General features: G+C 42.9%; 3 protein-coding genes across 3 annotated transcripts; 2 read left to right on the top strand and 1 right to left on the bottom strand.

Moving 5' to 3' along the window:
- The first annotated feature begins 1,070 nt into the window (after window positions 1–1,070).
- On the top strand, window positions 1,071–2,036 carry LOC139738798 (uncharacterized). Its single transcript, XM_071649436.1, has one exon. It carries the CDS (start codon window positions 1,071–1,073, stop codon window positions 2,034–2,036), a length of 966 nt encoding a protein of 321 aa, XP_071505537.1.
- Window positions 2,037–13,178: 11,142 nt separating this feature from the next.
- On the top strand, window positions 13,179–13,619 carry LOC139738797 (ATP-dependent DNA helicase RecQ-like). Its single transcript, XM_071649435.1, has one exon. The coding sequence runs from the start codon at window positions 13,179–13,181 to the stop codon at window positions 13,617–13,619; it is 441 nt and encodes a 146-aa protein (XP_071505536.1).
- Window positions 13,620–16,841: 3,222 nt separating this feature from the next.
- LOC139738813 (uncharacterized) lies at window positions 16,842–25,088 on the bottom strand. Its single transcript, XM_071649450.1, has 6 exons — window positions 24,943–25,088; window positions 22,750–22,906; window positions 21,468–21,587; window positions 19,622–19,759; window positions 18,502–18,630; window positions 16,842–17,500 (listed from the first exon to the last, which is right to left on the bottom strand). The coding sequence occupies exons 1-6, from the start codon at window positions 24,996–24,998 to the stop codon at window positions 17,258–17,260; spliced, it is 843 nt and encodes a 280-aa protein (XP_071505551.1). The 5' UTR covers window positions 24,999–25,088; the 3' UTR covers window positions 16,842–17,257.
- Window positions 25,089–25,241: the final 153 nt, after the last annotated feature.

The following is a 25,241-nucleotide window of genomic DNA, read 5'->3' as shown; positions in this document are numbered from 1 at the left end:
TAAGACTCAAAGATGCAAAATTGAAACAAGAGACCTGGGGGTCACACGCTCACCCGAGTATCGCAATTTCACCTTCCATGCATTCTTGCACACTCTTACCTGAGAACATTGGAAACTTAGGTCTGCATATATGTGTAACCAGGCGGCTGGTAACGAGAATAGAATGTTAAATGTATGACATGTTTCCCTTCCTGCATTTTGAATCACATGTGAATGGGATTCTGGAACCTTCCCTTTCGCTGGTCACGTGACCACACGTCGTCGTGAACCGCCTTTATGAAGCCCTTATTTTATGGTAATTGGTCTGGTATAAAATTGTTTAAAATATGCAAATATCCCCCGCCGGAAGTCAAGAACACCACTCGGCGACTTATCGCAGTTCGTCCGACGTCGATATCACCTTAACCATTCCTCGTCTCTTGCCTTCTGTTTTACAGAGTTACTCTCGTAGCCAGTCTTCTCGCAACAAAGACGGGTTACATTTCGGCGTAGTCGGCAGGATTCGGACAAGCTGTCTCTCTGTTAAGCAGGTTGGCACACAATTGCGAGGGGGAGGACACACGACCGTGTCCCAACATTGACCAGGCTGTCTTGGGCTGGATCTTGCTTGCACCAACGGGGACTGAGGGTCAACACTGAGGTACTGCACGACATCGAAGTCAACACTGGGGGACTACACGACATCGAAGTCAACGGTGAGGGACTATGCAGCATCAAAGTCAACGCTATATCCCTGAGGGACGCCACCGGACGAGCAGAGGAATGAAGGAGCACTCTACTTGGGAGCATAGAAGTTGAAAGCAGAATTTGTTTTATCCCTCGAGATCTTTGTCGATGGTTTAATGATTTGTATTTTTATCGGCGAAATTGTATATGCTTGTTTGTGATTGGGCGGATATTAGTGCTTAATCCATATTCATTTTGCTTGTTCAATGCTAGTTTGACTAGGCTCAATTTGCATTTTCACTTCCTTCCCTTTCTTTGAGGTTCTTTGTTCCTTCCTTTGCTCCCCCCCCCCAGCAGATTTCCCTTTATTATTAATTGTTAAGTTCAAAGTTAGACATTAAGAAATGGCTACTCGAGCAGAAGCGGAATTGCTCATCGATGCCCCAATCAATCTGTCGACTCAGCAGGAGGTTCCCACGCTGGCGGGCCCAGCTTTCACCCAGGTTAGGGGGGTCCCTATTTTTAGCGGAAGGGAATCAAAAATGGGCATCGATGACTGGATTAGGGACCTGGAATACTTTTTCTCTTCCAGCCGTACCCCGCCCTCTCTTCAATTCTCTACAATTGTTAGAAATCTCAGTGGAGAGGCCCACCGTCTGGTGTTAAATCTGGCCTACGAGGAGCAGACCCCGAAAGCGGCCTTAAATGAGCTGAGGGCGGAATACGGAGACGCCCCTACGGACGATCCGTTCGCCGCCTTCTACGAGCGAATGCAGAGGACTGGAGAAAGTGCCCAGTCCTACGCAATCGCTCTCCAGTCCCTCTTTACGCGTATCGCTGATGATTATCCGCAAGGGCAAGGGGAGTGTTTCCTCGTTAACCAATTTATGCGCGGCTTGAGGGACGAGGAGCTCCGACTTCGGCTTGCCCCCATGAGACCTCACACCATGTCATTCTGGGGTCTGCGCGAGGAGGTTAGGAGGTTCACGTGGGGGCGACAGGGAAAGACGCGCCGGCCCGCTGCTAGCTTCGCCCATGCTACCGCAACTCCTGACCACACCGAGGACACCAGGGCCAGACTCCTCCAAATCAGCAAGTCATCGGAAGACACGCTGTCCCTGCTGAAAGAGGTGGTTGCCACACAGAGAAGGACCACGGAGAGGGTGGCGGCGCTTGAGGGGAGGCTTGAGGCCCTGGAACTGGCGTCGAGCAGCCCCAAGGGGTCCGTTGGTCAACGCCAGGAGTGCTGGGAGTGCGGCCAAACAGGACACTGGCGGAGGAATTGTCCGACACGGATGGCGCCAGGGGAGAGTGCGGCACTCCAGGGCCGGAGGGACGCCCTTCATCAGGCCCAGCAGTTAAACGGGTAAGGCCCACACCGGCAGTAGACAGGCTGAGTGTGGGCAACAAAATTTCAGTGCTGGGGCCCAGCAATGTAGATTCCCTGTCCATAAATACACCCTGTGTACAGCCCTTATTGACTCCGGATCCCAGGTAACGACTGTGTCTTCTTCCTTTGTTCAATCCCATCCAGTTCTCTCAAAAATACCCCTTTCCCACTCTACAATAGAAATTAAAGGCGCCGGTGGCCACACCCTTCCTCACTTCGGCGTTATCCCCATTGATGTTGCTCTACACGGACATCACTACCCGGATGTGCCAGCATTGGTTGTCCCTCCAGACAGCTACGGGCATGGCGTCGAAGCTCTGATCGGGACGAATCTGATCCGGGCTTTTCGGAATGAGCAGCGGTGCATGCGGGCCGGAGCAGCGTACCTTTCTCATGTGAGGGAGGTCAGCATCGCGTGGTACCTTTCTCATGTGAGGGAGGTCAGCACCGCGTGGTACCTTGCCTGTGCCGCTATGGACGACGCGATGCCTGGTGACGACCAGGGAAGTCTTGGAACCCTCGCCTACTTGGGAGCCCCAAGAGTGATCCAACCGGGTGAAGAGGTTGACCTTCCCTGCCATCCACCGATGGGACCTTGGCAAGCGTGCACCGCTCTGGTCGAACCACTCCACCCGCCTCGACCTGGTCTCCATATGGCTGTAGGACGGACTATGGTCGACGTCTCGTCAGGTAAGAGTGTTCCAGTTAGGGTACTCAACTTTTCTGACCAGCCCCTCAGAGTAAACCCGAAAACACAAATAGCACAACTATACGTCGCCCATGCCTACGAAGATCCCCGTCATCTCCAGGACTGTAAGTCTGCTAGGCTGAACAGTTTAGCAGCGGATTTCCCTTCTTCACGTGGCCCAATGAATGCAACCCCTATGTTAGATTTGTCTAATGCCCTCTTCACCAACCCAGAAGAGGAAGTAGAGATGGCCTCCCTCCTTCAACAATATGCAGATGTCATCTCCCAACACGATTTTGATTACGGATGTGCAACGGGAGTCAAACATAAAATCCCTCTTGTCGACAATGAACACTTCCGGCTACCCTACCATCGAATCCCTCCCGCACAATATCAGGACGTCCGGAAACACATCCAAGAGATGGAGGAGGCCGGCGTTATCCAGAAGAGCACCAGTCCCTATGCATCCCCCATTGTAGTCGTGCATAAGAAGGATGGTACCATTCGACTGTGCATCGACTACCGACGCCTCAATAGTAAGACCCGCAGAGACGCCTTCCCAATGCCCCGGATTGACAAAGCCTTTTACTCCCTTGGCAAAGCAAGATATTTTTCTACCCTTCACTTGACAAGCGGATACTGGCAGGTCCGGGTAGCAGACCAGGATCGACCGAAGACAGCCTTCACCACCCCAATGGGCCTCTACGAATGCATTCGTATGCCCTTTGGGCTACAGGACGCCCCAGCGACCTTTCAGAGGCTGATGACCAACTGCTTGGGTGCCCAAAACTTTGAGTCAGTCCTCATCTACCTTGACGATGTCATTGTGTTTTTGGCGACATTTGACGAACACATAGCCCGACTGAGACTTGTTTTCGACCGACTGAGACAACATGGACTAAAACTGAAGCTGCGAAAGTGCCACCTCTTGCAGAGAGAGGTACACTACCTTGGTCATGTCATCAGCCAAGATGGAATCGCGACAGACCCGGAGAAAACCCAGGCGGTTGCAGACTGGCCACGCCCCCAGACCAGTCGAGATGTTCGCCGCTTTCTGGGATTTACGGGATATTACAGGCAGTTTGTTAAAGATTACTCCACAATAGCGAAGCCCCTGTACGAACTGATGGAAGGAGGAGGCAAGAAGAGGAAGTCCAGGAAACCACCACCTCCCTTTGAATGGACCCCGGCGCAGGAGGAGGCCTTTAGGACCATAAAGGATCGGTTAACCTCACCACCAATTCTTGGCTTCCCAGACTTCAACGAGACCTTTCTTGTGGAAGTGTTAGCAGATCCTGACCTATCTGAGATCATCAGACTGCTCGAGCGAGGGGCTAAACCCCGGAGGTCCGACTTGAGTAAGATGACCCCACACGCTCGGACACTGCTCCACCAAGTAAAACGTCTAGTTTTCAGGGATGACGTACTCTACCGCCGATATCAGGATCAGGCAGGGAAAAAACGTGCTTCCAGCTCGTCCTACCACACTGTTACCATAGGTTGGTACTCGGACACCTCCATGATGACATTGGTCATCCAGGATTCGAGACGACTCTGGACTCGGTGCGGCAGCGTTTCTTCTGGGTGAAGATGGCGAGGGATGTTAGGGTGTGGTGCATCACATGTAGGCAGTGTTGCCTCCGGAAGACGCCAACTGCCAACAATCGTGCCCCCTTGAACAGCATCCACACCTCGGAGCCCTTGGAATTAGTCTGCATTGACTACCTAAAGTTGGAGAAGTCGAAGGGTGGAGTGGAAAATGTGCTCGTAGTCACTGACCATTTTACCCGCTGCGCACAAGCCTACCCGACCAGAGACCAGCACGCCACTACGGTTGCACGAACTCTGTGGAAAAATTTCTTTGTGCACTACGGATTCCCCCGGCGGATCCATCCAGATCAGGGATGCAACTTTCAGAGCAAGCTTATGGCGGAACTCTGTAAAGTTGCCGGTGTGCAAAGAAGTAGGACCACAGCCTACCATCCCCAGGGCAACGGAACTACCGAAAGGTTCAACAGAACCTTGATCGACATGCTGGGCACTCTGTCACCAGAGGATAAGGCTGACTGGAAGGAGCACCTTGGTCTTCTTACCCATGCCTATAATGCAACACGGCATGAATCGACGGGATATGCACCCTTCCACTTGATGTTTGGAAGACATCCAAACCTCCCTGTCGATGTGATGTTCGGCCTACAAGAAACTCAAGAAGAGTAAACCCACGAGGAGTATGTTTCTAACTTCCGTGATGAGCTGCAAAGGCTATACGAAGTTGCCACGGCGGCGTCAGCCTCCTCCAAGCTCCACCGAAAGGCCCAGCATGACAAGAGGGCGAAGTTATCACCCTTGCTCCCAGGTGACCGGGTGCTGGTCATGGACAAAACGGTAGGCGGGCGTAAGCTTGCAGACAAATGGGAGCCCATCCCATATGTCATAAGAAATAAGCACCCAGACCTACCGATCTACCGTATAGAGAAGGTGGATGGTAGTCGTGAGAGGACTGTCCACAGGAACCTACTAACGCCGTGCATGTTCCTCCCGGTTGAAGAAGACCTGGATCCTGACCGAAACGTCCCAGAGGAGGAATCAGGTATTTCGCAGGCTGAAGGACCTCTGTCTGTCGCTCCAGATCACGCAAGCCTTGGAGATGACTTGGCAGTAATGAGACATAGACATGTTTCCTCACACAGCGACAACCTTCACAAGCCTCCTGAAAATCGGGATAACATCCCACAGACCCTCGACAGCCCTGACGGACCTCCAAGCGCACCAGACCAAGATCACGACGACCTCAATCCCACAGAAGCTGTCACCGAATCAGACCCTACCATGCCACACGTTGAAGCCTCTAGATCGGACACACCTTCCCTCCCAGAAGATCGCCAGCCCGCGGGGCAGGAAACTCCTCCGGAAGACAGGACAACGGCCTGCCAGGATGAAGGGACTGAAGACACACCCCAGCCACGATGTAGCACCCGGCACCCAAAACCCATTGACTGGCTACAATACACTGCACTTGGCCGCATAAATGTAGTGTCTGTCTACCAACGAAAGCTGGAAGCTGGTCGACGATTGTGGGCGCGTTGGATGAGTCCGGCCATGGCTGCCGAGCGAGCCAGACTTGGAATTGTAATTAACCATTGATAATAATTAAATTTAAGGATTTGGCGTTGACCAGAGCTGGTGTTCCGTTGGTATTAATAGTTTCAAAGAGGGGGAGAGTGTAACCAGGCAGCTGGTAACGAGAATAGAATGTTAAATGTATAACATGTTCCCCTTCCCGCATTTTGAATCATGTGTGAACGGGATTCTAGAACCTTCCCTTTCACCGGTCACGTGACCACACGTCGTCGTGAACCACCTTTATGAAGCCCTTATTTTATGGTAATTGGTCTGGTATCAAATTGTTTAAAATATGCAAATATCCCCCACCGGAAGTCAAGAACACCACTCGGCGACTTATCGCAGTTCGTCCGATGTCGATATCACCTTAATCATTCCTTGTCTCTTGCCTCCTGTTTTACAGAGTTACTCTCGTAGCCAGTCTTCTCGTAACAAAGACGGGTTACATATGGATCCCCCCCCCCCTCCCCCCAACTTCAGGGTGGAAGGGGGGGGGGCAGGCAGCCCTGGATCTGCAATGAACAAAGTTGGAACTAAAGCCATCAATGTACAAACTCATGGTATTAACTTTGTTTTATCATTTCTGGTTCTAGAGTAGGAGTTTTTAAATATATTCTCTAATGTGGGGGGGGGGGGCCCTAGGACCCCCCCCCCCCCCTCCCCCCCAAGAGGGACATGGTGCCCATTTGAAGGAATTGAGATTCTATCCCCCTAGGGATGCTACCTGCTAAGTTTGGTCAAAATTCATCATGAGGTTTTCAAAAGGAAGATGAACATGTACAATTCAGGCCCCATTAGGACCCATCCCCATCCCCTCTCCTGGGTCCCAAGGGGGGGGGGGGGCACCCCTGATTCCGCCAATCCCATGAACAAACTTGAAACTACAGTCATCAATGTAATAACTCATAGTATTATCTTAGCCCTATCACTTCTGGAGAAGATTTTTAAAGATTCCTTAATTGTAGGGGGTTTGGGCCCCCCCCCCCCCCCCCCCCCCCCCCCGGGGGGCCCCTCAGGTGGGCCATGGTGCTCATTTGAACAAATTGAGATCCTATCCCCCTCGGGATGCTACCTACCAAGTTTGGTGAAAATCAGACATGGGGATCTCAAAGAGAAGATGAAAATGTACAATTTAGGCCCCATTATGATTAAGGACCCCTCCCACCCCCCTCCCCTGGGTCCCAAGGGGGGCACCCCTGATTCCCCCATGAACAAACTTGAAACTACAGTCATCAATGTACTAACTCATAGTATTAACTAAGCCCTACCACTTCTGGTTCTAGAGAAATGGGTTTTTAAAGATTCCTTAATTTTAGGGGGTTTGGGCCCCCTTGGGGCCCCCCAGGTGGGCCATGGTGCCCATTTGAACAAATTGAGATCCTATCCCCTAGGGATGCTACCTGCCAAGTTTGGTGAAAATCGGTCGTGGGGTTCTCAAGAAGAAGATGAAAATGTAAAAAGTTTACGCACAACGGACGATGCACGACGGACAACGGACGAAGAGCGATCGCCATAGCTCACTTGAGCCTTTGGCTCAGGAGAGCTAAAAAGCTATTCAAGCCGACGTAGAGCACATCGGCGCCACCATCGATTTGTTCACCCAGCAGGAGGATTGGATAAGGAATATGGAGTATTTCTTCTCCACCAACCATACTCTGCCCTCTCTCCAATTTTCAACCATTGTGAGGAACCTCAGTGGAGAGGCCTGACGACCGGTACTACACTTTACTTATGTAAAGACCCAGGGTCAGATTGACGCCTTCATCAGGCCAAACAGTTAAACCAGCAAGGCTCGCACCGGTTCATTCAATGTTTGAGTTGGCAGAAATAAGACAGCAAAACATAACCTGCCTCAACACAAGAGCTGTACACCTAGAGCCAGCGGCCTACCGCATGACACTGGAGTTTCTGCAAGTGCTTTGCACTTGCTACTGCAGCAACTAAAGACAAGGACGCAAATTTGACCTCATTGCACCATTACAGAAGTGTGCTGAATCAAGAGGCGACTACCGAAAGATTGATGTGATCACCCTAGATGGAGACGTGGCAGCTCAGTGAACATTCTTAAACATATTACTGCTAAGACCTTCAAAGAATATGCATTAAATGTGTTCTGGCCATATGTACAGCATCAGATGCAATATACTTACTGTGTGGATTTTGTCTGGGAACAGTACAGTGACAACAGTTTGAAAGGCTCATGAGAGGAGCAAAAGTGGGAAAGGGATCATAAGACAAGTCAGAAGACATCGATAAACGTACCCGAAAATTGGCAACAATTGGTGACCCTGATTTTCACTTGCTATTATGAGTCATCAGGATCAAACAGACATGAAGGAGGAGATAATTCATTGGCAGATGCCACTAACACTGGCACTGGCACAGATGCCGGAGATGAAGTCACCAGACTTTTGAAGTTGCCGCCATTCTCGGCAAGCGACCCTGCGATATGGTTTGCACAAGTCAAGGTCACCTTTGACACTTAACATATTCTCAGGGAGAAGACAAGATTTTCCTATGTGATTTCATCTCTCCAGCCGGATGGGGCGATGGAAGTCAGGGATTTGATTGTTTAGCCACCACCCCGAGGACAAACCATATACCAAGTTAAAGACAGAACTCATCTGCTGGATGTCGATCTCCAAGCAGAAACGGCTGAATAAGTTATTAAAATTAGGAAATTAGGCTGAATAAGTTACTGATAGGTGAGGAGTTGGGTGACCATACACCATATACCTGATATTTTGACATCATTTCTACAACTACATTTTTGGTGAGTAGAAGTAACTCTACCATCAGAGTATAATTCCAGTCACTCTACATTGATTTGAAATTTTGCACATGTGACAGATGTAGTAGGTAAATGTGCAATTTTTACTCTTTTTTTTTGTCATAGCCGGATAGTTTGTTGCCATGGTGAGAGTATATCATGTATGAAAATGATATCAAAATTGAGGTTTAGTTAATTTATCAGATTCAGAACTTTTAATTGGAAATTTGGGAGGTATGATTTTTACACTATGAAGTTGTGCAGACTTCTTTTTTTTATAGTCAGATCATGTGTTGCCATGGTAACATTTTAGATGAACTTCTCATAAAATGTTGTGGCTTATGCAGGTGACCGCGGTAATTTTGAGACAATTTTGAAATGGTGCATTGCCATGGTGACCAGAATTATTTTGCCAATGAAAAGTATGCATAAAAAAAAAATTATTGAGTTCACTCCCTAAATTAATATTTAATAATTGTCTGAAAGGTGTGACTGCAACATTGTATGTACATGTATGTGCAGACTTAATCTTTTTTGAGGTCAAACATTCTTTTGTTTTAATCATAGTGACAGTTTCCTTCTTAATGGAAATTATGAAAATTATTAGCTAATTTGGCCCACATATTAAGTCTTTGAGCATTTGATCTTAGTTTCTGTAAAATATTGTGGTCATTACATAAAATCAACCTGATATAATATATGTGTGTGTATATATATATATATATATATATATATATATATATATCATAAACATCTTGCCAATGGTGAGTAGCCCGTTGCCATAGAGGCAGCATTTTTTTCAATAGGAAATTTGAACAATTGTTGCGGATTGTGCTGGCTCCTTTAGTAGTGGGTGAGATACTGATCACATTAAGAGACAATTTTTTTGTTCAAAAGTTTTTTGAATGTTTTTGGTTAAAAAAGATAAGTAGGCCCACCATGGTATTATTGTTTCTTTGGTTAGTATATTTATAGAAGTCAGTGTATACCGGGGTAGTTATTGTGTGATTGTATGTATTCATGTTCAGTAGAAGAATTGTACGTATGCTGTACTTAGTGTAAATGTCATTGTTTTGTTATCTGTTATGGCTGTTTGTGCAGGGCCCCAAGGAAGAACAGTCCTGTGGCAAAAGAGAGTGGTCATTAATTTTTTTTTTTTTTTTTTGGTCACTCCCTATATATCACTATAGCTCCTATAAATATGAATGCATTATGTGGACCGTAAATGAAGTTGTACATTATTTTTTATTGTACATGTGATACTGTATACATGAGCTTTTCTTTGGCATACAGTCTTGATGCTACTGATGAGTGCACTTTTGGTGATAGACTCAGCCGCCTCGTGAATCATGGTCAAGTGAGGGAAATGAATGCCCCAGTTAAGATCTTTGATATGAAGCTACATCCACACATGTACATATTTACAGCTACGGTAAAATGCTACGTAAAAACGATCATAGGAAGACAATGGAGTGCATGATGCGGGTAATGACCGTATCAGTATTTCATGTTGAATCTCATTGCAAGTGTTGACTATAATCTTAATTCTCTTAATATCTCCCTATCCCTTCTCCATCTTTCTTACTTCTCTCTCTTTAATGAAAATCACATCATATATACTTGAAAACATTGTAACGCCACTGGTTAATGTGTATTGAGTATTGGTAGTAAGTTTCTTGAGTATTGCTCATTCTTGAAAACAGTTGGAGTTCTATCAAAACCTGTCTTCTTTGTAAGATGACACACATGGTTATATTTACGAGCAGACACAGATGCTACTTTTTCAGTGAAAAGAAGCATCTGTAGATTCTCTTAAATGCCAGTTACCTTTTTGAATAAACAGGTTTGTTTTGACATTTTCCTTAACTTTCATTGTTATCATGAATGGCCATTTGAATAAAAATTGAGTATACTCAAGAATGTAGAATCTGTGAACATGCATGCTTAAGAAATGCGAGGACACATTTTAATGCTGAAACTGAGCCATCGAGAGCCCCAGTGGTACAGAAATGATGATGATAAAATACTCTGTGTAATGTGGAAAGATATGACGGGAAAGGCAAAGAAGGAGAAGAAGCCAGTTATTATTGTGTCAACACAAGCCTCGGTCAAAACCAAATTCATCACAAGAAAATTGGGTGATTCATTTGACATCCCGTAAGTCATACAGGACTATAACATGTCAATGAATGGATGTGATCGCATGAATCAAGCTGTATCATACTATGGACAGTTCAATTGCAAAACGGTCAAGTGGTGGAAATGCATCTTCCCAAGGCTCTTGGAGATTTGCCAGGCAAATGCTTACATCTCGCATTGTCTGACAAGTACAGATGACGCCCCCAAATTGAGTTTGAAGATGTTAAAGAACAATCTCTTGATTCAAATTGAAAAGGCAGCTGTTGAGAACTTCCCCCCCCAAAAAAAAAAAAATGCTGATGTATCCAGGCGAAGACCAGGGCCCCATCTTATAAAGACTTGTGATTGATTCAAATCAATCGCAACATTACGATTGAATGCAAATCCATCTTATAAAAAAATTATGAATAAAATTAATGGCAACTTTTGACCTAAATTGATCATAACTTTCGATTGATTCTGAATCAATCACAAGTTATGAAAATCAATCGCAAGTATTGGTTGCTATGCAATTGGCAACTTTATTTCATCATGGCTGCCATGCTCATGCTAGCTGCTGAGGCAGAAACAAGAAAGAGACTGGTTTTCAGGGATCGGTCGCAACCGTTAGAAATACACAATGGCGACAACACAAGAAAATATAGATTTACTAGGGAAGGTTGCATGAGGCTCGTTGAATGCTGGAGCCAAGTCTCAGTCATGAAACAAAAGGGAAATCATGAACTTCCAGCCAGCCTCCAAGTTTTTGTTACACTTAATATTTTTTTTTGCAACCAGTGCAGTGTGCTGCACAAAAAACTCCATTATATGCAAACTACAAGTTTGAATGAACTGTGAATGTTCAAATTTTTCACCTAATATAACTCTCTCTACCTAATTTTGTGTAGATTAGCTCTCTCTCCAGTCACACCCCGATCTAGAGTAGTTGACTGTAAAAGATAAGTATCAGTCAAATCTACTAACCGTTAGAAATCTACTAACGTTAGATGGTCTAGACCTCTATTAGTAGTAGTACTACCATAACTAACGTTACGTCTCTACTAACCGCGGGGCGCTCCTTGTACACAGTAATACTGTGGGAGCGCCCTAAGTCAAAAGAGTGCTTTATCAGTAAGCTTGAAAAAGAAACACAGTCTGTCACAGATCTTTGCGGTTCGATAAGTTACAAATATCACCAGAAAAAAACTTACTTTTATAGTATACATACGTTTCTTTAATATCTAATTCGTTCACTTGTTCTTGTTCACACTGTTGCTGCTGCACAATTTTGCTGCTTTCTTTTATGTTTTGGTGGCATTCTCGGTGCTGTACCTGCCCTGGGTAAGTGATATGTATTAATGTTGAGCCCTGGTTATATATTTGCTTATTTTAATGAAATGATTTGACACATTGTCATAATCATCTCTGACATCAGAACTTTGGCATGTAAACTTGCAAAATACATAATTATAACATCATACTACGCAATCCTGATAAAGTGAATGTTGAAAGACAAGGAATGAGGCTGTTATTATTTCATGGCAAATGATATTTTCTTTCTTCCTTCTAGAAATTATTTTTTCTCTCCTCTTGGTATCTTATTCTTCTATAGTTTTTCACAATCCAACATCTGAAGACAGAAAAGGATATAATGGGCACTATTTGAGACATGATGTAAACCATACATCATTAAGTACTACCTTTAAGCTTATTTCATGATTGAAATATTCATTAGAATCAAGATATGCTATACAGCATGGGAAGACAGCTTTCTTGATTCAAATGGTTACACACATATTTTCTTTCTTTCAGACCAAACATCCACTTGTCTGTACAAAGAACAGACACCAGGGAATTTCAAGAGTCCCTGAAGTGATATGTGGCATTGCTCAAGGTGCACTAGGAGAGAACTCCCAAGGCCATAATCTATGCCAGGTAATGATATTACATAGTCATATACTATTTGGGAGGGGGGGCAGTGGAGGTAGATATTCTTTAGATTTTCTGTTAAAATTGATACTGCACAGGGAATATAATAGCATATATCTTGAATGACACAGATACCCACAACCCATATTAAAAAAGTATGTACCGAGGAACCAAAAACTCTGTTGTCACAAGGTTGATCCCAACTAAGCACCGGAGTGCACCCTGCCTCCACACCAGCTGGGCTCTATAGGGTTTAACAAGTATTACTACTATTGTATCACCGAGAAGAAAAAAGGAATAGCTTCTTATTCCTGGAAGATACAAAAGAAAGCATGGCAATGTCACTGCAAAGAAATACACGATAGTTCACATGCAGATTTAAGTCTTCATAAAACTCATCTGCCTGAAAATGTCCTTTCTATACTCTTTGATCCATCAGCAACATAGATCATGTGACTCAGATTTGGGGATGGATCCACACAGAATTAGACAATATGCCTCCAGCCGAAAGACTATGTGAAATGTACCATGGGAGTATGGATTCCCATTCGCAGAGACAAATAACGGAATCCATGCCTGAAAGAGACAGCAAACTTCACTGTGTTGTCGCTACCATCACTTTTGGCTTAGGGATAGACACTCCCGACATCTCATATGTCATCCACTGGGGAGCGCCAACAGACATAATGGCATACTGGCAAGAGGTCGGAAGAGCTGGAAGAGATGGGAGGAAGGCAAAAGCAAAGATGTACCTGTACCCTTTGGCTCTGGACTCGAGGAGAGTTGACAAGGCACTGATGGAGCTCCTCCATGACGTTCTCAGAAGAACAAGATGTTTCAGAGAGGGAATTTTGACATTCCTTTCTCTGAAGGAGATGAGTGCCATCTCACACCAAAATTCAGATTGCTGCATTGTTTGCGATGAATCAGTGTAACCTCAGCTCTCTCACGGAAGAACATCCAGAAGACATGACATTTGATTTCTCCAAACTCATTATCCTAAATTAGTCTGTATCAAGTAATTTGTATTGCATTGGTGCAACTGAAATCGAGTACATCAGTTTCTGATTATCCCTTATTCTCAACCATTTAAAAGTTTTCTAAGCTCAAAACATTTTGCAATTTCAAATGTGTTTCTTTCCTCCATCATTCATGTCAGTTACTGATCAATGTCATTTGACTCAGATGGATTGCTCCTTCTTAATACACTCTTTCAAACTGAATCATTATCAAACATCACCCAAATATATGTTTTGGAATGTACTGGTTGCTAAAGTTGTCAGTCTATTTAATTTCATTGGAGCAAGAAATGTTTTTCCACATGTCAAAAGTCTGTGACAGATTTTGCAACTTCTGACCCAACTTCTTAGGGTTTTGCACTAGTGGATTCACTTCAAATGCACCAAAAGCCAAGTGCCATCTGCCCAGAATATAGTCAAATAGGGCGTCAGGTTGGAATTCTCCTGTGAAATGCTCAATATCCTTATCGTACATATCTGTTCTCTTTCTTCTTGTGTTCTCCCCCATGTCAACAAGTCCGGAATCTGCAAAGATAGTGTCAAGTTCCCTTCCGAAGGGTCCGCTCATTTGGGCACATCTTGTGATTTGGTGGGGGGTGACACTTCCTCCTGAAGACTTGATCATTCCTCAAAAGAATCAAACATATTCAGGTAAAATTAAGCATGTAGAAATATGATTGTGATTTATGATAGCCTCAATCTATGTTTTTTGCTTATCCTGTGATAAAGATATTAGACTGCTTCATTATAAAGGAGTGGATTGTATAATCATATTGTTCAACTGTAACTGCTCAATATACTTGCCTTTAACTCCAAGACAAGCATCTGGAAAAAAAAAAGAAAAAAAAAGAAATGTCGCTATGGCGACTGGTATGCCTCCGCCATCATGCATGATTCTCCTAATAGGACTACACGTTTTTACAATGTGTGATGACAGTTTGACATAAGGAGCAAAATTTTAAAATGACATGATTGTCACAAATGTTGAATGTTCACTTTCCTTGAACTAGGTTTAATTGGCTGAATGAATATATTTTCTATTCAGGAGAGCATGTATTGGGAATTTGAGGATGTTTACTTGACTTTGACTCTTTCATAAGTTTTATATGCATTGAGTAATCTTTAAGGTATGGAGAAAAAGCATAATTTCTGTATTAAATAGGAAATTGTTAGCATTTCAACCTGGCCTTTGACCCTTGACCTTTGTCCCTACTTTAACAGAGTTATCACAACAACAAAAAATTCTCGCACAATTTTGCGAGGGTTCACCAAACTGAGTGATACTACTATCGCCGCCAAAACTCCCGGGTCAGTAGAAAGGTTCATACCGTACCCTACTGGTCATGCCTATATTGGGATCAGGACTCATATCATTGATTTTCGAAAAGATCGGATCACCTAATTTGTCAGTGTTGACAAATTCCACGTCTAGTACCTCAACAGGACGCAAAAGTTTAGAGGCACAGAACAATTCCTCTTGTTGACTTTCAGAAAGCCACATCGCCGTGCGTCGTCACAAACAATCTCTCGCTGGCTGAAACAAGTACTGACTGATGCAGGTATATACACGCACAGATACAAGTCACACTCTACTTGTGCGATCAAAGAGAACGATACTAGATCTTTCAAGTGCTACAAAATCTTCATCACACATTTGTGACACTGATGAAACTCCAGGAGTGATGTTTGCAAAGAAGGGAAGAAATCTGCCTAACTGCCAAAGTTACCAATAATGTTACTATTAGAAGATATGGCCCAGATGTATTTGTATACATCATCCCAATTATAGATTGTTTATGTACTTTGTGTTACCAATTAAAGAAAAAAAAAACTTTTGTCTGCAGGAGAGAAGGAGGCAACCTGGTTTAGCAGAAGATATCAGACCTTCATGACTTGTGGCCGGGTCAGTCATTGTTCATCTCCACTCTACACCACCTTAGTTGATTATATCTGGGACCACTGAACATCAGGCTGAATTGAAATACTACCATCAACTTAGGCTATTGTGCAGTCTCCATGTGTACAGTGACCAGAGCTGTTCAACTGATCTGCATACCAGACTCATCACCTAGTGTCTTTCTTACAAGCCCTAAAACATTTTGTGAGTATGAAAGGGGCTTGATCAATGCTGATAAGCTGTAATGCGACTTGCTTCAGGAAGCTGACAATGCCATAAACCCTGTGAACCTGCAGTTAGACCATGACCCCGTTTACAGTGCGAGGCCCCGCTTCAGTGTAAACGCGCAAAAGGCCAAATGCGAGGCCAAAATTGGCCTCGCATTTGGCCTCGCTCTGGAGGTGGTCTCAGCCGCGGCCGAGCCCGGCCTTTTCTCAGTGTAAACGCAAACTGGGCCAAATGCGCGCCCAATTTTAGTCTGGCTTCCAAACCCTCTGCCCGTACTTTTTCGCTAATCAGGATATTAACCCCCTCAACGTCAAAAACTAGCATAGTTTAAGATGGTCTTGTCCTGCAAGGGATTTTTTCCTTCGACAAAGGCCATTGCCCGAACGGCGACTTCGTTGCCACGGTATTCAGTCGGCAAAGGGTCTGAAAACCAGACAATACCAAATTGCATTTGTTTACAAGCAGAGCGCCACTACGACAAAATATTGAAAGGTTTGAATTAAAAGCGCAGCAGAGCCCAGCAGTGTAAACGGACAAAATTGCGGGGCTCGGCCGCGCAATTGAGGCCGGGCTCAGCCGCGAGCCCGGCCCCGCACCGTAAACGGGGTCCATGATCCTATGAGAGAGTGCTGCCTAATACAAAGCATAGGATGGAGATTTAAGCCTCCTTTGAGGACCCAACCATCAAGAAGTCATGGTTCAAGAGGTAAAGAAAGGGATGTGACATCTTGTCAGATCTGACCGACATTTGTCGAGTGGAAAACAGCGTTTGAACAGATATTGGGGCTCATGAACAGTCATCCCATCGTCAAATCCATGGATGACGCGTTGAAAAAAAAAATAACAAAACTCATCCTTCCTAAGGAAACATCTGGGCAAGATGATTGAAAGTGACTCAAAATGATCGTAACAAAATATATCATTGGCAAATTTGCTATGGACCTTGAGAAAGAATCCATTTCATTATTTTTTTTTATTTTTTTATTTTTTTTTTTTTGGGGGGGGGGGGGCAAGTGTGCTTGTGTCCCAGAAGATGAAAGGACATCAAATTTCTAATACTGCGAATTGAAAGACTGTCATTCAAGGACTGCTTGAGGAACACAGACCTAGAGTTTTATTTCATGCACACTCTATTGAACTGAAAACTATATTTAAGAGTGTACATTGTTGTGGTTGGATTTCTTTGTTCACTACAAGATGCTAAAGAAGGTTTCAAGATTGAATTTACATGCCTTGTCTAGTCTCTCTGTTCCAACAACATGAAAACCATGGAAGACTTACACTGAGTTAGCCACAATTACCATTTGTTTGCCTTTGTGTCTAGACTTCAAAGTGAGCAAGGCCAGGAGAGCCATCTTCCTTACACCTCCTACATCACTCTCTATTCATTCAACCTTTGTTAAACCTATCAAAGCGTGTTATTCCAATGTCATTTCAGAACGATGCAAAAATTATTGCAGTTCTTTCCATTTCTAACTTCATGCTTTGGAAACGCACTTTTCTTGGAGAGGCCAGTCTCTTTCCTCCTCTCGAACTTCCTGAACATCTTGTAGCTCAGTTTCTTGCTGTCATGGTGGGTCACGAGGTCAAAGTTCAAGCTAGCCATCATTTTGTGGAAGAGGTCATGGTCCAGATAGCGCGCATTCTCCAGACAAGCCCGAGGAAGGACAACCTGTAAACAGATACACAACATTCCTCCGAAATTATGACAGAAACATAGTGGGTTGTACTACACTTAAAAACACATTAACAACTCTTTCACAATCATCCAACAGTGAGTGTGTATTTGTTATCTTCAGTTTTCCATCAAAAGATATGCATGTATGTTTACTTAGAATATGAATTAGATATCATACATTTAATAAAGAAATTAGTAACAATTTTGAATGCGGTGGTAAAGACTTGCAGTAATGAGCAACCAACTAATAAACTTTAGAGAATAAAGTAAAAAACTGGGTGAAATACAAGCAAACAGAGGAAACCTTTCTTTTAGCCACACCAACATCACATAATACATCAGCAGTCTTATATGGTGCACTTTTGTTATAAATAAACATGGTTTAATGAAATTCCAGTTACAATGAAGTAAAAATTCAGGCCACAACATTATCCACTCTATGTATTTTTATTGTTTATTTGTTCAAGTTATACGAAATTTCGATACAATGAAAGAAAACTGTCGGTAACAAGGACTTCATTATAATGGGAATCCACTGTAAAGTTTCGTGGCAAATTTCTTTCTTTTAACTAGGTATTTACAAGTGATCATTGGGTTTACATGTTACATGTATTAGTAACCTTGGTTCAATTCCAAGTTTACAATCATGCTTTTGGGTGTGAAAGTGTAAGTTACAGAAGGATAAAAAGGATGTACAATGGACTGCTGTTATAATGAAGTCCTTGGGACCAGCAATTTTCTTTTGTTACATCAAAATTTGGTTATAACTAAACAAACAAACGAACGATTAAAAACACAGCAGATAATGTTGCAGCCTGAATTTCTATATTGTTGTCACCGGAATTTTGTTATAACTGCATCTATTATAATGGGAGTGCACTATATAAGATCAAATTGAGAGAAAAGCACCTTGACTGTGGCTGGCCTTAATTCTTTGAAAATTACACAATACAAATAGGAGAACAAACAAGAAGTAGAAACAAGTACAAACTTACAAAGAGATGGCCATCATCAGCACAAAGACTTCTACATCTTCTCAGCATATCTCCACGCTGTGCTGGTGAACTGACAAAGTTCAGGACAAGACTGAGGACGATGATGTCATAGATGCCTCTCTCGCCGACCTAGACAATGTGAGACGGAGAAAGATAAACAAAAGGCAGCATGTTCTAACTATAATTCATCAAATGTCTTCTTACACTAAGGAGAACCCATGATTTCTCTTTTTAAGATATCTACAGAAAGAAGATTAAAAAAAAAAACATATAGGGCAAATCGGATACCAGGAGAGTGCATTTCATTGATTTGAAGATAAGAGCCTTTGTATTAAATGTTCTGATCTACTATGGAGCATTGAGTTACATTTCCTCTTCTGCGACCTTTCAATTTCCTCCCCCAGGGGTCAATCAGCACATGCTGTATCCTTGGTCCCTATGCATGAAAAGCTTAGCAATCCTCACACTTTCCTGCCACAACACCACAATTTCATAAAACTTCTACAGAGACACAAATACCAATGTGATCTTAACAATGATCATTGAGAGTTACAGAATATAGGCCTACTCAGTAGGATTTTTCGACTTCACGGCAAAAGCAAAGCATACTGCATGCAACTGTTACAACTCTAACAAGATTTTCTACTTATTTTCTTTTTATGTCCTACATTAGAAGTGCATGTTTCGCCCCAGATATGCAAGGGACAAGGAAAGCAAGGTGACGAATAAATAATCTCAGTAGACACAATCACAATGCATTTCTTTTTGGGGAAAAAAATGTTCATTGTTACCAAAGAAATCACACAAAGTAGCTACTTCTGTTGTTGACACGCATTCCACAAGCATGATTAAATGAGAGAATTTGAGTAAGAGAAATCTATTTGGACTATCAAGGCAACTTTTCTGATGAAAAATCCTTTCTAAGAGCTTATACCAGCTTTTGATAAATGCTAATATTTAGAGAAGTCCTTCTTCTGGGAACATTTCTAGGTCAATGTAGAAATGAAACACTGTTTTTAAAAATCTTAGAGTTCTTACAATTACACATTTTCAAATGGACAGATTCCCTAAGCATACACACACATACATGCACAACAGAGACACACATCTCCAGCAATACCTTGAATTCAAAGAAGTTTGCTTTCTTAATGCCTTGTGCCTGTGGATTGAGGTCTATAGCCTCTGCTTCTAACCATTTCTGTTGCTTGGTGTAGTTCAGTCTCACAGCTCCAACATCTAGCAGCTTCAATTTTGACCCCTTGACAAAAAAACAAAAAAACAAAACTTAATAAATAAATATCTAATAATAATAATAACTAGAAAAGCACTCCGAGAGTGCAGACCTTCGCCAAGCAGTTACTTTCCACCGATGATCTTGCTCTTCCATAGAGATCAGTGATTTCCACCCACTGAAAAATCGCCGATTTCCCAATATAGAAGCCTTCGTTATGTCATAAACCCTCAGATGCGCGGCACGCCTCGCCCCAGCTGAAACTAGAGCACGCACTTTAGTGCACGCATGAAAACTTCAAAAATGCACAGCTTGAACTCCCAAGTTCATTGACCCTATGCAGCAAAATATCAAAAATCCTTCATAAAACTCATAAAAATTTCCGGATCACTACCAAAATTTAATCATCTGTTCCTTGTGTCATTTTCAACCTTTCCTGCAAGTTTCATCCAAATCCGTGCACAACTTTTTGAGTTATTTTGCACACAGACAAACAAACAAACTAACTAACAAACCAACAGTAACGAAAACATAACCTCCTCCCTTGGCGGAGGTTATGATACAAATAAATAGAATGATAATACAAACTTGGGTGTACATGTGACATTCCTTATAAAATTGTGCAATTTCCTCGTGTGCAGCTTTGTCAGTATGCACACATATGTACATACCGTAACCAGTTTAGTATTAACTCAAGAAAGCTCACTGCAATCTTATTTGTCAAAGAAAGTGCTTTTTCCAGTATCTGTGATAGTTTTATTTTGAATGGGTGATACTTTGGGAACACTGAAAGTTGAGATATCACTCAAAATTCTGGATATGTTATGATACATGTAAGGTCAAATTTTAAGGATAGTTATATTTATTTCAAAAAAAGAAAAAAAGTCAGGCATAATTAATTCACTGTATGGGATTTTCTGTTTGTATTTTATGTCAGCTTGTATTGAATATTGTATATTGAATTGCCGAATAAATAATAATAATAATAATAATGGGCACATAATGACTCAAACTACTGTAAAAGTGGAAATTTTCGTGGTGTTCAAATTTTCGCGCATTTCGCGCAACCAGAATCTAGCGCGAAAATAAAAAGCACACAAATATTTTTGCTTGCCATATGTGCCTGTGCGTGATGTCTTGATTCCGCAGAATTAAAAACATGCGAAACTCTTCCGACCCGGCCAAGCGCGAAAAATTAGTCACACGAAAATATCCACTTTTACAGTAGTGGACTGTGCCGACAATTTGTTTTATAATTCCAGAAAAACCAACATTCTTCAAATGTTCTGGTGCAAAGATGTTTTGGTTGGAAAATACAGGATTCAATTTTCATCCCTATTCTTTTAAAAAAATGAACTAGTCATTGCTTGAAATTTCATGTGACCTTGCACAAGGTTCAGCTAGGTAGGGATGTCTAAAATTGACAAATTATTGATATCTCATAGATAATTTCAAGGCAGGGAATCTGCTCTTTCAAGGTCTGACTTGAACAGAAATTTTTTAACGTGTTTTTATGAAGAAAAGTCATGTTATATGGTGGTGAGATTACAATGAATATGGCTATATCTACAGCTGTATTTGTGTCATTCGGTGAGTTTCTATAAATCCCTGTGTGCCAGTAGACGGTGAATGAAACAGAGCAGAATTGCTGCACTTACTCTGAATGAAAAGAAACATGTTATTGAATACTTTTTTTCAGGAAGAAATTACTGTATAGAGAGTGACTTATAAATACCTTTTTGGCTCTGACATTGTTTTCCTTCAGTTTGTCCAAAACCCACTTGGATGTGTTCACATTGCCATGGAGTTGTTCACCATGGAGTGAACTTTGCTGATACCTGTCTAAGCCTCCAAGCTGAAGGTATAGACAAAACAATAAAATCTGATTTGGCATCATTTCAAATATCAAGAAAACAAACAGCTCTTTAAAATTCTTAACTCTACAGCCCTTTGAAGACTTACACAATGTACATAATTGTAAACCATGTCCGTAAGATCTTTGTCTTGCTGGAAATGAATATACTTGGCCATCGCCTTGGCCTCTATGAACTTGCTTGAATTTAGGTAAAAAGCAAGTGAACTGGCGACTACAAATTTTATTATATCTACAGAAGCTACCGGTAAGTACAATGGTGTCTGCAGCCCATACAAAGCATGTTTACATTGTCAGGGAGCAATGTTATAATGATAAAGATATTGATTCTGATCTGCTACATGCCATTTTTATCATATTTGATATTCAAGCAATCTCATGACAGAACAAACTAGAGAAGCACTCTGAGAGCGCAGATCTCCGCCAAGCATGCAGCCCATTTCCACCCGCACTGATCTTGGTCTTCCACAGAGATCAGTGATTTCCGCCAAAGACAGTAGCAAGCATCTTTATGTCTTTGATTTCCACCCATACGTAATGCATTGTGTGCTGAAAGCCGCCCAATTTCCCAATATAGCAGCCTTTGTTACATCATAAACCCTCAGCTGCGCCTCGCCCTGGCAGAAACTAGAGCACGCACTTTAGTGCGCGCATGCAAACCTCAAATACGCACAACCTTAACTCCCAAGTTCATTGACCTCCTGCCAAAATATCAACAATTCTTGGATCACTGACAAAAGTTAATCGTTTGTTACTTGTGTCATTCTAAACCTTTCCTGCAAGTTTCATCTCAATCCGTTAACTATTTTTTGAGTTATTTTGCACACGGACAAACAAATGAACGAACGATCGAACGAACCAACTAACAAACAAACCAACGGTAACGAAAACATAACCTCCCCCCTTGGCGGAGGTAACAAATGCAACTTTTATCTATTGACATTGACATTCCACTTTCAATATTGATTAATTAATGCAAAACAGATTTAAAATGAAATATTAAGTACATCCAAACCTCATCCTGGTGCTTTGTAATGTAGATAAAAACAAATGTGCACTATATCAAATGGCAGATCATTTCCAAAGTCACTTAATGAAACTGCCAGATATTTAGCATGTTACAATGAACTGAGAAATGAAATACCTCTTCAATTTCTCGCTGTAGCTGCTGGACTTTAAGAGTCTTCTCTGGAACTTGTTGTTTGTCATCCTGCTTAGCCTTGGCTTTCTCCAATTCTTTGAGAATGACATGAAGTCTGGATATGAGCATCTTCTTTTGCTGCTTCTTCTGTTTCTTCTCACTTGCAAAGGAAAATGCAATGAAATCTAGTTAGTAATCAATGTAAGGCCAAGCCCGACTATGAACTATAAACTAGAAAAGCACTCGGAGAGCACAGACCTCCGGCAAGCCAGCAACTCATTTCCACCCTTACAAGCATGCAATAAAATTTCCCAAAATAGAAGCCATTTGTTTACATCATAGTCGACTAGTCGGATCAGGCCGCTAGGTGCGGCAGTCTTGCATTGTGCGAACACGCTGGTGCCCATGTTTTGATGGGCGCTCTGCATCGGTTGATTAAAACTCGATTTTTGAAAAAAAGAACAGACAGGATTTTTTCTTCTTTTCATCATGGATAGTGGACATGTGTGTGTAACAAAAAATCACGTGCAAAGTTGCGACAATTTATACGTCAGATGTGAGATGAATAAGAAGTGAATAGGGGGCCTCATGAGGCGTTCCCCCCGGGCCTCATGAGGCGTGGGGGCGGTCCTCATGAGGCGGGGCAGTCCTCGTACGCGGGAGCGGTCCTCATGAGCGGGTTTCCCGGACTGATGTGTGACCCAACTGGAGGCTGCATCACTCGGATGACTGGAAGAGCAGCCTCTCTGAATGTTAATGGGTTGGTAATTGTGACCACAGGTCCTGGCAGATAGTTCCAGGTTCTAACATAGTAACACTCAACAGCTCGGGGAAAAAAGGATAATTTAAACACATCAATGCCATGGTCGCGGTTGGGATTATGTATTTTACTGCCACTGCCTTGGAAATGAAATTTGATGAATTTGATGACAGGGTACAGCTTTGACCGAAAGATCGGTCTGTATCTGTCCGTCGGGGAATGTTCCGCGGAGACTACGTCTGGCTTCACGGATCCCCTCCGTATACGGAGGACAGCGTTAATGGCAAAATATAAAAGAGTCCTCCGGACAGACGGATCTTTCTGTCTAGGTACAGCTCACAGAGTGCAGAGCTGAAATAAATTTACCTCATTTCTCCCAGCTATTTTACAGAATTTTTTGAAATTTGAATTCTAACACACGTCTCTATGGGGAATTATTTACCCGTGCCCGTGTTACTGGTAGCTCCGCACGGCGTCTGCAACATTAAACAGCACGTGTAATTTACAATTAGATTTAGCGAACACAATCTTCAACTACAGTCTACACAACGATGTAATACCAAGGTCCACTGAGTACAAATACCTAGGAGTTACGGTTACACCAGATCTGAGATGGAATACGCACTGTCAGAATACCAGACACAAAGCAAGCCGTACTCTCGGTCTTATCCGGCGAACACTGTCACCATGTTCTATGGAGGTCAAGACCAGAGCTTATGCTGCGTTAATCCGCCCACAACTGGAATACGCAGCTGAAGCATGGAATCCACACACTGTTACAGCCATAAATGCACTTGAACTAGTCCAGAAAGCAGCGGCCCGTTTCGTGCATGGGGACTATAGAAGAACAACATCTTCCTCAGCCCTAGTTTCTGCCCTAGGCTGGCACACCCTTCATAACCGTCGACTTCTAGCACAGTGTGTCCTATTCCATAAAATTCATTATCAACTGGTTTGCATCCCACACCCACAAGTCATCACACCTGCAACTTATATTGGAAGACCCGACCACCAACTCAAGTACACAGTACCCACAGCAACCATCGACCCCTACAAGTTTTCACTATTTCCAAGAGCAACAAGACTGTGGAACAGTTTGCCAGGCGCAGCTGTTCAACTCACCAACCCAACAGAATTCAGAGAGGCTGCACTCCAACATATCATCATAATGCAGCCTTCTTCTGGTTCCAGTGTCCTGTAAGGAGCCAACCTTATTTTTACTTGCACGGGTTCAACCACTTTTATTGTAAATATGTGGGTTATGATTATGGCACCTCTGCACCCTTGTTGACACACGGCAGGGATTGTTCATCCCGGTATAGCTCATGAGCTTCAACGGAGCTGCAGTTTTGGGATTATTTCAACAAGTAACAAGTAACAAGTAACACAAAATGATAAGGATGGGACTGGTTAATAAACTCGTTTTACTCATTCACCTCTTGAAATTGAGCGCAGTCACGGCTTGCTTCCTCCCTTTGTGTTTCTTCTTCATATTTTCTGTCAAAAGCAATGGAACAAGTATAATCAGGCCCTACGCCCTGAAAAAAATAAAAACTAAAGCGATAGATTATCAAGCTCAACAGCGAACAGGATCACAACCCTCTAAAGTCTAATAAACAAGCCCTGCATGCACAAGGGAAGCGCTAAGCGCAAGCGTAGGTTGACGTCATGGCAAACTAGCTAGCCAAATTCGTGCGGCGTAGACGGAGAGCTGGGAAATCCCCGTGCCTGACGC

The sequence above is a fragment of the Diadema antillarum genome, unplaced genomic scaffold, assembly GCF_040938485.1.
Source record: "Diadema antillarum isolate AM-2024a unplaced genomic scaffold, OU_Dant_1.0 seq00000768_RagTag, whole genome shotgun sequence".
In the NCBI taxonomy this organism is placed as follows: domain Eukaryota; kingdom Metazoa; phylum Echinodermata; class Echinoidea; order Diadematoida; family Diadematidae; genus Diadema; species Diadema antillarum.
This window is presented reverse-complemented; position numbering and strand designations above follow the sequence as displayed.

Coding starts and splice junctions, on each gene's coding strand:
- LOC139738797 (XM_071649435.1), top strand. CDS start 13,179: ATGCCTCCAGCCGAAAGACTATGTGAAATGTACCATGGGAGTATGGAT.
- LOC139738813 (XM_071649450.1), bottom strand. CDS start 24,998: ATGAAGAAGAAACACAAAGGGAGGAAGCAAGCCGTGACTGCGCTCAAT. Junction 21,588..22,749: donor TACAGCGAGAAATTGAAGAG/GTATTTCATTTC, acceptor CTATACCTTCAG/CTTGGAGGCTTAGACAGGTA. Junction 17,501..18,501: donor CTGATGATGGCCATCTCTTT/GTAAGTTTGTAC, acceptor ATCTGTTTACAG/GTTGTCCTTCCTCGGGCTTG.
- LOC139738798 (XM_071649436.1), top strand. CDS start 1,071: ATGGCTACTCGAGCAGAAGCGGAATTGCTCATCGATGCCCCAATCAAT.